Raw genomic sequence first — 13,658 nt, forward strand, 5'->3', positions numbered from 1 at the left:
GTATCACCATAGGGGAACTGAACTGAGGACTCTGGTGTTTCTTAGAACAATAAGAAATCTACAATGAGTTATATAATTGAGTCTTATCTTTTTCTTTCTAGAAAATTTGCTTCAGTTAAGCATCTTTATCTCTGACCAGCGATAATTCTTGATTTTTTAAAAATTATTTTCAATATCTTTGGATAAATATGTATTTCAGATCTGAGATTGTGTCTGTTGTGTTTTGTCTTATTTTGAGTTGGAGGATTTGCTACTCTGTTTTCTTTGGACCAATGTGCCGAAAACAATGATGCACTGGAAAGTGAGCTCTTAAGAGATCTTTGTTCTTGTATGGAAATGTAATATGTCAGTTGTTACTCTATTTTTCAAATCTGGAAAGCGAGCTCTAGTTTGAAAGTAGAAGTTCTGCATATGGATCTTGGAGCTCAGTCTGGATTTTAATCTGTCATTTATTCCTGTCTTAGAGCATTTTTAGGGGCATAATTTTGTTCCCAGTGTATTATAAGCCTTTTTAGGCCATGCCTTACTCTGTCTAGAAATGGCACTGTGCTTTTTTTCCTCTTCCTCTTCCTCTTTTATAAGAATGGTGGAGAGTGTACACTTTATTGTTCCATCCAGAATGTTCATAGTCTTCAGACAAATCAGTCTCTGAAGAAAGCATCCTTGCAGTTGTCATGTTAAACTAGAGTAGTTTTATTTCTCTTGCTCTATTGCTGTTATCTTTCTGCAGGTCAAGATAGTTGTCTGGTCGTTTCCATAGAAGCTATTTTGCTGAAAACTGGTAAGTCATAAAACTTCAAAGATGTGCTTTATAAAAAACGCCAGTTGCCTTGCTCCTGCAGCGATCCGGATAGTTTTTCATTATTTGGGAGCCTCTAATCTGAGTTTTCTCAAGACCAATTTTGATGACAATACGATGGATGGCCGCAATAGAGGAAGTTGGTTTTGTCATCCGAGGCTCGGATTTTAGACCGGTGGGTGCTAGCGGAATTTTAGTCTTTGATATCTCAATGCCTAGGGCGAAGCTGAGAGCGGCCTAAGTTAGTATCACTTTTGCGAGGCAGGTCATAAGGACAGACTTTACTACTGTCGAAGATGACTCAGCCATGATTAGTGAGTGGATCCAGGATCAAGTGGGGACAACAATCGCCCATCCGCTCTTGTATGATATTTTGAGGAGCTCGAGAGAGTGTGCCTCTCTGTTGGCGATACATATTTATAGGGAAGCTAATAGGGCGGTGAACTAATGTTGCACAACATTCTGGTGAGGTTTGGTAGATCGATGCGTTAACCAACCTGCTACCGCTCTGCATGTTTTATTTTTTGATGTTGCTGGATGTATTCATACCATATATCTATGACCTGTCCATCTCATCAAAAAAAAAAAGAAAAGAAAAATGTCAGTTGCCTCAGGAGTGAAGTAGGTGGCTTTAGATGGAGGATACAGGCGTTGGTCGGTGCAGCACTGTATATGGCCAGAGTTAGCTGTTTTCCATTTTGGCTTTGCTGAATGCAGATTACATGTTGTGATCCAATTAAATTTACCAAACTTTAACCACAAAGAATTATCTTGTGAACTCGGAATAACATATTGTGGATTTTGAAGGGACCTCCCGATACATCAAACAAGCTAAGAAACTGCGGCCCATTTATGAAGCTTAAAAGCCCATTTCTAAGTCATGGTCCGAGCATGGGCCTGCACATAGGCAGCAAACAAGACTAGCACAAGAATGGTCCATACCATGAAGCTCATGTCATGAACCATCTCAGCTTCTTTTTTTTTTGTTGTTGGTTCTTCTAGCTGAATTCCCAGACAACAGATGCAAATGTACAATGTATTTTTCCGGTGCATAATTGATGTGGGGTTAAAACCCTGTATGCAAAAATTCTCACATGCTCCTTTTGTTCAAGCCATAGCGTGCTCACCGTGCCAAAAGTTAAAATGCAATCAGATCTAATCATAGATATCACAATCAGCCTGTAATTAACTTCATATGAGTATGTGATATGGTATCCCTTGATCACACCTGGATCGTAGCCCAACCCAACCCAACCTGCCATACAAGTTAGGCATGTGACATAGCTCCATATCTTACAGAGCATGATCTAATGAAATATGCAAGGCCGCAAAATATATACAAAATCTTATAATATTGGAGATAATGTAAGCACTATTTTTTAAACAGTAAAATAGATTATGCTTTAATTTAAAAATATTCAGCCCCTAAGTTCTAATAACACATGAAATTGAGGCTGCAAATCAACCAAGTTGCTTGGTTCAATAATAGACCGATAGAGCTCGTTCAATTAAAAAATGCCCCGATACTCTAGGCTCACAAAATGGTTTGACTCTTGGGCTTCATTTGTGCTTGTTCGAGCTTGTTCAAATTAGAAAACAAGCGATGCTTGGACATTTGTTGCATGGATCGGAGGTGTTCTTCCTCCTTTATATGAATTCACCATTAGATATTTGAGATTTGTGCAGGTAGATGAATGATAAAAATTTGAAGTGATTTAAGATCTATGTATTGGATGATCCAACGCTGGATTCGTGCAAAGGAAAATGAATCCTTTTTTTATGCCGAAGATACAATCTCAATCCTCTTTGTTCAGCTTGGCAGCGATTAACTTGTTTTGCACCCCATTCGAACCTAAGGTAGAGAGGGGAGCAGGGGACCACGACACAGTCATTTGTATGCAGTGGGAATTTTAGGAAACGAGAGGGGGAGGGGGGGGGTTAAAGACGCTTTTCTTACCTTTTTCTTTACTGCAGTACACCGTGAGAGGGAATCATGGAGCGTTGAGTTCTAGAGAACAAGAAAAAAAAAGGGAATAAAGCAAGGACAGATGTGCCTCCTTCATAGGAGCTCTACTCTTTTTCTTTTTTTACCATCATGAAATTTATAACTTTCTCTTTCAAAGAAATGTTTTGATAATACAAAATTTTCCCACCAAAAAATTACACGACCGACGCACAGTCTTAAAGCTGCTCCTCGATACTGTAGCTTACTTGATGCCAATTCCGAAGCTCCTACGATTTTTTTTTTATACACTTTGAATGTTATATTAGTATCATTTCTTTTTCTCTATTTCTTGGAAAAATTTGAGAGAATTGGGGTTAAGAAAGGAAGGATGGAGCTGTGGGGGTAGTTTGCTCCCCCCACAAGTGTCCAGGGGAATGATTGCTTCAGAAGGTGGGGGAGAGGAGTTGGTGGGAAGTTGCCTTCTGAAAAGCTAAGCATCAATACTGGTAAATTGGCATCAACACGGTTGTCTTTATTAGGAGGGATATTGAAGAATCACTTATGGGAAAAAAACTTTTGTTATCATGTCTTCTATGGTAGAAAGTCGAAAATTAAATGGTGTCTTAGATAATTGTCTATCTTTAGATGACGGTCATCAAATATTGTACAGCACTCTGCAGTGCAAATTGTCAAACAAGATACCTTGAATCTGAAAGGTTAACGATCATTAGAACATGTAAAAGGGCCATTCATCTAGCTTCTTATTGTATTCTTTAAAATTGGAATATAATTGTCGCGACAATTATAAATACATATTATGTGTATATAGTAAAAATAAAGATTAATCAAATGATCATGATAACAGAACATAAACAATAAAGGAACAACATCTTCACTCAAATAACTATTCCGCAAATAGATAACCGATTCTATAGCTGCCATAAAGATTTGAGTTTAAAATTTCATTTCATGAAGAAGAATGATAAAAGTTTAAAAGCGCAATCATTGTTTCCATTATAACAACCATGGTAAAAAAAAAAATCAAACATATGATAATAACGTGCAACTAAATATAATTCAAGACCTAACCTATGGAGCATCTTAACAATCATTATTTGCTATAGCTGGCTTCTCAACAAAACAATGACCGAATAATATAGGATCGATCATAATCTAAATATCCACCAAATAATAAAATAACAATTGTAACATAATGAAGACGGAAGACTCATTAAACCGCAACAAATGACAACTCAAACCATAAAAAATATCAGTAGAAATTAAGGTTGGTCGAACCGATACAAAGATCCGTATCGATTACGAGTCAATCGGTTTCCAGTAGAAATTCATCCAGCTTTATTAATTAATATGGGAGCAAATTAATTTGAACAAGCTCTGAGATGCTGAAACCCAGCTTTATTGTTTGCCTCAAAGTTGCGGCAACCCCACTCCACTTTACTCACTCACGGCCTCTTATTTTTACCCCACTTTCAAAAGCTTGGGGAAAAGCGTGATCATTGGGCCAAGATTTCCAAAGCTGGCGTTTGTAAAAAATAAGGGCGTACGACGACGACCAAGACATTACCGGTCTAGACCGCAAATTACTCCTAGCCGGCCGAACCGGACCGATCCGGTTCAAGGATCAAAAAAAAAAGAGGGTATATAACGATAAGATCCGGTCCACTATTTGACTGTCAACTTATTAGTTTTAGATGACGGACCTCGATTATCAAATTAGAAAAAAATACACAAGAAATGGGGGGTGGAAACTGGAAAGCTCACTCAGACTTCCAATCCCCGCATATTTTTGTTTTCCTAAATATAAAATTACTTAAATATTGGATAGAGATAAAAGGATGGAGAGATGGGAGAGACTTTGTTCTATTCTAGTCTCCCTTTTTTTTTCCCTTGTCCTGTTTCCCGTCATGAAACCGTCACTGTCGCTTTAGAAGCCAGGGACAGCATAAAAAATTATTTAATATAATGCAAATAATAAATAATAAATAAACCATTTAAAAATATAGCAGATGCCGGTCTCGCATGAAAGATATAATTTTATATTTATATTTTGATATTTATATAAAATATTAGATTATATTTTATAACAGTAGGTAGGAATATTAATATAGGACAAGAAACGCAGAGAGAATTTGTTATATATATCTCTTTTCTCTCAGCAAGACCAGGAAAAAGAAAAAAAAACCGAATTTTTGAACAAAAACCCCAAAATTCGGGCTCAAAGGACGGAAGCCAGGCCGGTGACGACCTTGGTCCCCGGCTTCAGAGTTTTGGGCTTCACCTCCGGCGGCTGCCACGGCGACACCACGACGGTGATCTTCTTCTCCGCTGCCACGCCAGGGTTGGCGGCTGGGGAGCGGCCGGACTCGTCCTCGAAACGAAGCTCAAACTCGCCGGAAAAATTGACGGCCGAGATGGAACAGGGCGCTCTGCTATCGCCCCCCGACTCTGCCTTCCCGCCGTCGGACTCGTCCTCCGGTTGGGCTGTGATGACGGCGGTGGTTCGCTGGTAGGTGGAGAGCCACTTGGCCTTCATGTACTCCGGGTTCCTCCATGGCGGAAAGCTGAGGCCTTTCTTCTTCATGCTCTGCCTCGCTGCCTCCGAGACGACGGCGACGATCTGCTGGAGCCGGTCGGGCTTTCCCACGAAGACGGATGGAAGGGATTGGAGGACCGCGCGATAGTTCTTGGTGGACCGGGCGATCTCGAACTCCGACCGGAAGTCGACGTCCACAAGCAGCCGCTCGCCGCCGGCGACGATCGCGTCCACGTACTCGTACTCCCCTGCCATCAAGTCGTCAATCTGCGGCTCCGATCGACGGATAGGAGAGAGGAGGAGGGTTTTGAGAGATGAATACCGGCCGGAAATGAAGGGGTTTTCTCCCACCGGGACTTGCAGATGGAGGCGTCGTAGCCGAGGGATTGGAGCCCGTCGGTGACGATTCTCCGGCAATCATCTCTGTTCTTCCAGTTCTTGTTCTTCTCCAAGATCTTTGAGGCGTCTGCCAGGAGATTTCTCTCCGCGACGCTCGCGCATGGCACCAGGCCCTATCGAAACAGGGGTTAGATGTATTAAATTCGGGGAGAAATCGATCAAAAATGGGAACTTTAAGAAATAATTAAAATAACGGGACAATCGTGTTGAAATAATGGAGATCGGACAGAATAGGTGCTATTATAACCACCTTAATGAACTCCGCCGCGTCGCCGAAGGCGGCGGGAGCCTCACCGGCGCGGACGTCGAATTCGTCGTCGGAGCTGTCGTCGCAGTTGCCGTTGAAGCAGTTGCAGCGGCTACGCGGCGGCTTCTCATTTCCCTCTTCTATGAAGCTCAGCACCATTCTATCCAGGCACAGCGAGCTTGGGTCCACCATCTCGCCATCGTCCCTCTCTCTGTCCTTGCCATCGCCGACGGCGGCGACGGCGAGCTTCTCCGCGGAGGAGATCCTCAGCACGCTCGGGAACTGCCGCTCGAAGAGCCGCTTCAGCCGCGACTTGCCGGCGGGCTTCGCCGGATCGGTCCGCACCGCTCCCTTCGGCCCGATCGGCTGAATCTTCATCTGAAATGGCATCCGCTTTCGGAGATCAAAACACCCGTTCTTCTACCACCGTTCCATCCCCGAACGCCCCCAGACCCTAAACCCCTACCCAAATTCGACGCCCAGAACACGAAATCACGGTACGAAGATGGCAAAATTCGCGATAAATGCGAAGATCCCACGCCGATTTCTCCCTTTACACTCCCTTACCACGAAATCACGCAAAGAAACTAAAACTAGAAATCTCTGACAAGGCTTAGAACGAACCCAGCACCCATTAAAGTCGCAACCAAAAAAGACAAAAAGCGAAAAAAAAAAACGCAATCAAAGGCTCATTAATGAAAACGAAGACGCCATTAATGCATCAATCTCGCTGCAATTTCCCAAACCAAAAGCCCAGCGACCGAAATGACGTCCGATCTCCATGAAGGTGCCACCTTTCCTCCTTAGGGTTCGCCGAACACGCTACTAGAGAAAGGTTCTCGAGGAGAGGAAATTCTCCGGCAATCCTCCGGCGATCCGAACGGAAGTCCGGCCTGCCGGACAGAAGATTTCTTCCATCAATTCCGGTGACGATAGTCGAGAATAGAGCTCAGGGTTTGGCTTCAGAAGGGAACGGAGTGAGGGGGTGCGGGGTGGGAGGGGTTTAAAAGGAGGTCGGGGCGCGGGCCCACGTCCGACCTGGCATGGATAAAGGCCAACCGCTGCTCCGCTACGTGGCCCGGTTTATGGACCGGTTTTGAATCCGCTCCATGATCTCTCCACGTGTCCCCCCAAACCGTCCCACAGCCCGACGCGCCACCGCTGCTTCTTGGTTCCGTGGGCCGTTAATTTCCCAATATAACCCGGGAAGTTGTACGGTATTTACGGCCGTACCGCGGTCGCACCTGGAACCAAGAGAGGGGCACATCGGGAAGACTCACTTGAGTCGGTTCTCAATTTCCCATGCCAAAATAACCCCTACAGGAGACCAGTATTCACGATCTCGGTTACCGCTTCGCTTAGCGATGGTATTGTGGGGGTTGGGAGCGTGGCCGTTTCGTAAATAAGTCGAATGTCATGGGTTCTATTCCTTCGACGAGGCGGTTTTACGGGTCCCCGGGTGGAAAATTCTGTATACCCTGACGCGCCCTCGTCACCATCGGCACACACGTCCGGCCTCCAAGAGCCATAACCGCTGGCTATTTATGCGGACGCCCGCTTGAAATGTGTGATCGTGCGGGCTTTTTGGGGCCGTCTGATGGCAGATTCTGATGGGGACGGGTATGGAGGAGCACGGCACTGAAGGTATAATTCGTTTCGTGTACCGTTGGGAGGGGCGAGAAAAGAGAGAGCAGTGGAAAAGAGGACAAGGGGATTTATTTGAACTTCATAATTGCATGAAAGCTTGCACCTAACAATTTGTTTGTAGCAGAAAAGGATGGATGGGTAATTGTGGGGATAATAGTAGTCTCCAACTCCACAAGAAAGAGGTCATGATCAATGCTCACCTAATAGGGTTGGATTAGGACGAGTTGGATGCATCTCATCACTAGAATAGTATGGAGAAAAGTATAAACAAGAGTGTAAGCATTCTAGTGTCTTTTGCTTTCAAAATGGCATCATTCTTTCTAATAACATAGAAAGAAACATCATTTGGGCACATAGGATGCTTGATAGATGTCGATAGGAAATAATTTGATAGATTTTTGAATATTTTGGTTGATAGATGGGCTTCATTGATAGGTGAATCTCCATTGGATAAATTATATAGACTGGATACCATGTGCTGCCGCAGAATTCTGAGGTCGGTTTAATCCGAAGTCGAGATGTCCATCATTTTTGCATCACCATGTATAATGATTGAGTGTCGATAAGTCAACACAAAGTGTAGGTGTAGAGGCTATCTAAATTATGTAAAAGAATTTCATTTTTTTTTAGAAAGTGATATATTGATATGGTTAAGTAAATTACAATTGTGGATGGTATATGAGACAATTTTGGTAGAAGTTGGCCTCAAAAAGAGTAACCTCAAAGCATCTCAAAGTGATGGATGGAATTGTGAAAACACTATAAATAAGACTTGCATCAATGTTTAGCATCTACGAATTGAGAAGTAGTTTCGAGTTTGGATCCAATAATTAGCATTCCTAATCTGACTATATTTCATAAAAGAAAAGGAAATACAAGCATATAAATACTAATTGGTCATAGGACTTGTTTTTAATTTTTTGCCACAAGAGAATAACAGTGGAAGGCGCCATCCATCATTTCATATGTTTAATGGAAATGATTACTGATATCAAACATGAAACACAAAACTTCCTCCCAAGAAAAGTATAGTGTGACAATTAGACTTTAGCCCTATCTACGGTACAATTAAATCATTGTTTTTTAAGTGTATTATTGAATAAATAGAACTATAATAGGTACTCTTTAATTAGCAACTTAACAAGTCCAAAATGGAATACTGCAAATTTTCAATTGAAAGTGAGGCATCTCATTGAAATCTTTGAAGCCAAGAGTTTGTTTAAACCAGGTAGCATGAAAACACCTTGCAATTCCAAAACACAAACCAAATTGAGCGCCAAAAATCCGCTTCAGCTAAAAGAGAAAATAAGATAAAAAGCAATCTTATACTTCCACCTATCAATGAGATTGGGCATGAGTTCATCCCTGATTTGAGATGCTCGAAAGACTCTCATCTGTCGGTGAGGCACGATAAATTTCGACAAATTTTTAGACTTGCTTTTGGCTTGAAAGGTAAATACTAGATGCCTTGCTTAATTGATTTTCTAGCATTACCATTGATAGCCTACCTCCATGCTCTCATCCATCCATTTCCTATTAAATTCTAATTGTGACCTGCGATAGCTACAAATGAATGTTGTGTCACTAATCACTATCCATGACCGCTTCCACGATTACATGCAGAAACTAACTCCAATCTTGATCATCACCTGGCTTTTTTTTTTGGTTCCATAAAGTATCATAGAACATCACTAATATTGCTACTACCAAAAAATTTTTTGAAATATGGAACTTATATTATAAGAGAACCTATTAAAGATTGTAGTAGTTAGAGATTGTGATCTCCATATAGATTGTGATCTCGATGTAGATAATTTGATACAATCAGAGTTTGAGATTCGATGTGCTCGTACGCACTCTAAACACGAAGCTCTGTGCATGCTATGTATCACACATGGCTCTAAATTGAAAATAATTTCTTCTTTTCTTAGCAGCAGAGGATCAAAAGGGTTTAGTCATGACATGCTACAGAACCAAAAAAAAAATTGGGCACATGCCAGACCTTGGATTGCTATTGGCTGGCTGAACTCCATCCAAGGACGTGAACCCCTAACTCCTACTAAACACTGGCTACTTCAAAATTACAGTCCAAGTTCTGGGTTAAATTTAAAATACCAAGAGAGGGTGACATGTCTAAAACAATACTTGAATCAGCAATGATTATCCCAGCTACCCAATCATGGACATGACTTTGTCATGGACCCAACAAAGCATAGTCCTATCATTCAATTTATAACTATAATGTAGGAATCTTATCATGTAGGCAATAGTTTATGGTAGGTGAGAGTTTCCTATCTCTAATGGGAGAAGTTACAGATGAGGACTTCCATCATTGGATGTTTTGTCTATGTTTGTGTCCTAATTATTTGTTTAGGACTGTTGTTTTAATGAAAGCTGACCAAAATGCTCCTTATCCTTATGTTTTTTTTAAAAAAAAACATTAATCTTTCAGGTTATTAATTGATAAACATCAAGAACCAATGAGATTTGAAACCCTTTTATTTTCTCTTCCTCCCATCTCAACATAGTAGTAGGCAAATTTTGGATATCAAAGCGGATGCATTTTCTTTCATAACCAATTGTTTAAGAAGCAATTCTGGCTTTGATTTGTCATATTATAATTGATGTGGTAGTTTTACACTACTGAGAAAGGTTGAAAGGGCCATAAAACTAGGTCAATAGCAAGAGAGAGCCAATGTCAAGAAATTTTATTTTTCATATAACATGAAATTATATACATTGGCGTTATTGATAGAAGATTAGATTCACTCTGCTCTCTACCTCGATCGAGTTACCACCACCCTACCCTAAGATTTGTTTATATCCTAAATTATGAGGAAGACTAACCCTAATTTTATTATAATCTTAATTAAGTACCATCGATTACTAAGTCATCGAGGAACCAATGGTGGTTTTTTTTTATCATCATGGGTCCATTACGAATAATGTGTTTATTTTAGCAAGTTGGTAAACAATCAGATCCAACAAACATCAAACCTTACCCACTCCACTCAGTAAGAGATCGAAAACATATATTCTTCTTCTTGTTCTCCATCTTCTCTGACGTATATCACTGCGAAATTTTCCCTAGTTATTCCAAGGTAAGAGGTCCAATTTTATACCGGAAAAGGAACAAAGAAAAGTATGGAGTCCAAATTATCTCTTAAAGTCAGTGACTGAGACCCAATTGCTTACTAGTATAAATAATAGTAGACTGCTGAATATTATAAAAAGGACTAATGAAAGCCTAACTTCCACTAGAAGCTCATCTAGAAAAGGGCTTATTCAAGAGATGGTTAAACTAGGGTTTGCTATAAAGTCATAGAAGAGAAGGGCTTATTCAAGAGAAGACCTCAATTCAACTGCCAACAAAGGCCCCAAAGCGGGCCCCATATGATATCATGTACTATATGGCTGCAAATTAGGTACTTTCTTCACCTTTTGAACCGGCTCAAGTACAAATCAAGTTTTAATTCAAGCTCGAACCAAGCTTGAATTGATTTCTAGCTTAATTAAGGATTTACGAACTGTTCATTTAAACTTATGTTTAGGTCAGACGAAAATTAGATTAGAATTGAGCTCGAAATAGTAGTAAAAAAAAATAAAACTCGAACCAGCAATTCAATCTCAAAATTAGTTTTAAATCAAGCTTGATGAAACAAAGGTTCTAACAAGCCCGGCTCATTTACACCCGTAGGTCTCTAATGTCACAATTCGATAAATATAAAAATGGACCCCATTCTCAAGTAATCACTATAAAGCTGAACACCAAAGCTTTATTATTCATGTTTAATTAACAATGGTTATTGAAAGTCTTTGTTGTGGTCCTCACACCCATAATATACTTCAAGAACTCACATCAAAGTGTTGTTTTCATGGAAAAAATATAAAATGCCTTAAAATCCTCTCTCTCTCTCTCTCTCTCTCTCTCTCAGTTTTCATCTGGATTTACACAATATTAAGGAAAGTGCCTTCTAAAAAAGGACATCATTTCTTGAGTTCAATAGAAAAACTATGAATCCACCTATGTACTGGTCTCTGAATTAACTTAACAAGGGCACTCCAATAAATGAAGAGGACTGTCCCTTCACAATAGCTGTTCTTGTTGGTCCACCAGTACTCTGCTTCTTTCAGAGAACTGGTCCATCAGAAAATGATGACACATTTCCTATAGCTTACTGTAGGAGCCAGGGTCTGCTTTACTCTAGGCTTATCACATACTTAGTTTAAAATGCTAAAGGAGGATGACAACAAGACCCACCCACTACCTACCTTTTTTTTTTTTTTTGCCTTGCGAGAAAGCTATATATCCTTTTGTGAGCTTCAATTGGAACAAAGTTGGTGTAACATCTATCGCGCCAAGTGCTAATTGAAGGTTAGGAGTGATTCGAGCTGGTTTGTCGCCACCGATTATATTTAGTCGTTCGATAATTATCTTATGCTTTAGCTATATGTTTTCTCTAATCAATATGTTTTGAGTAATGGTTGTGCGGTCGGTGCCGATACGACGGTGGATTATGGTAATGCATGCAACATTATAATGCTATGTTACTGCTATGAACTATCTAATGTTGGTGATGAAATGGGTGACCACCACCTGTTATTTGTTTACAACCTTTTCCTTACAATAAGATTAGAGATGCTTCAGCTTAGAAAACACTTTGTCCTTTTTTTTTTGGCATAGGAATTATTTGCTCCATTTATATTTAGGCCAGCTATACTATCTTAACCATTAGCGCATTAGATGACAAAGGTTCGTTTTTAATTTGTGATTCGACCCTTCAAGCATGTCATATGGGTGGAATGAGTAAAAGCAAGTAGCGAAGATATCTATACTGTCTTTTCTTTTTTCCTTTTCTTTGGAGCTAAAGTTTTATATTTGCTTTATAGTGAAATCAAGGAGCATATCGGCCTTCAATGGGAATACAAGAATATCTCTGCAAAAGATTAAATCTACTTTGAACTTATAGGACCAACAACATCTGGCTCTCCAAATCTAGGTTGTTATATAAAACCAAGTGTAACAACCCAGGACCTCACCCAAAATGGCTAGCCGGAAGGTATTATTTGGGTTCCTTGATCCTGTATAAGTACCGAAGATCTACCCAGCGAATAACCAATGTGGAACTAAACACACGCCCGCACGGGTCCTCACAACTGGACTATCAGAGCCCAAATAATACCTTACGGCTAGCCATTTTGGGTGAGGTCCTGGGTTGTTACAAATGGTATTAGAGCGGATCCAGCCCATAACCTATGTGGACTAGGGGATACTGCAGCACGGATCCATTGGGGCTGACTACGGGCCAATCGTGGTGTTTGTGATTAGATTTGAATAAATATGAACTCTTAGCCTGACGAGGACGTCAGAGCTTGAACGGAGGGAGTATGTGAGGACTCGTGCGGGCGTGTGTTTAGTCCCACATTAATTATTAGCTGGGTAGATCTTGGGTACTTATATAGGATCAAGGAACCCAAATAATAACTTCCGGCTAGTCATTTTGGGTGTGATCCTGGGTTGTTACACCAAGAATCTAAAAATTGTTCACAAAGCTCTCTCGGTTGCATCTCTTCGACCAAAGTCATTACATATGGCGTGCTCGCATGATGTAAAATTTCAATACTAGTTTTTAATAATTAACCTAGAATTGAGACCTTCCTAGCTTAATACTTTTGAAGCCCAAATAGAAGTCGCCTTTTGTTTTGTTTCGCAAGCATTTAATAAATTACTTTATTTATGTAGAAAGTTGCAATTTAGATTTGAAGTTCACTGCACAATGGCTTTTTTTTGGTGCAGTGGACCAAAGGGAAGATTTTTTTTTTTTTTTTTTGTGTGTGTATGTGTGTCACCGAGAGCGAAAAACCTTGCTACAATATTATGAAAGCAACTCCCCGAGCATGAGCGCTAATCAAAGAGGCAAAATCAGTGGAAAAGTTGTCATTCCAAATTGCTTCAGATCATTCTATACTTGCATGATTTGCCAAGAAACTAGTAACCTGGTCTGCTTTCCGCATACTACGCTGATCGGAGAAGTTAGGCACCTAGAGACCTAATGTTTGAAAATTC

At 40.5% G+C, this 13,658-nt stretch overlaps 1 protein-coding gene across 1 annotated transcript; it reads right to left on the reverse strand.

Moving 5' to 3' along the window:
• Positions 1-4,886: 4,886 nt before the first annotated feature.
• On the reverse strand, positions 4,887-7,012 carry LOC103704518 (uncharacterized). The gene is made up of 3 exons (XM_008787849.6): positions 5,948-7,012; positions 5,621-5,810; positions 4,887-5,546 (listed from the first exon to the last, which is right to left on the reverse strand). Exons 1-3 carry the CDS (start codon positions 6,332-6,334, stop codon positions 4,981-4,983), a joined length of 1,143 nt encoding a protein of 380 aa, XP_008786071.4. The 5' UTR covers positions 6,335-7,012; the 3' UTR covers positions 4,887-4,980.
• Between the last annotated feature and the right edge of the window lie 6,646 nt (positions 7,013-13,658).

Source organism: Phoenix dactylifera, chromosome 9, assembly GCF_051530095.1.
Source record: "Phoenix dactylifera cultivar Ajwa chromosome 9, Ajwa_hap1_PhDact_Kaust_v1.1, whole genome shotgun sequence".
NCBI lineage: Eukaryota > Viridiplantae > Streptophyta > Magnoliopsida > Arecales > Arecaceae > Phoenix > Phoenix dactylifera.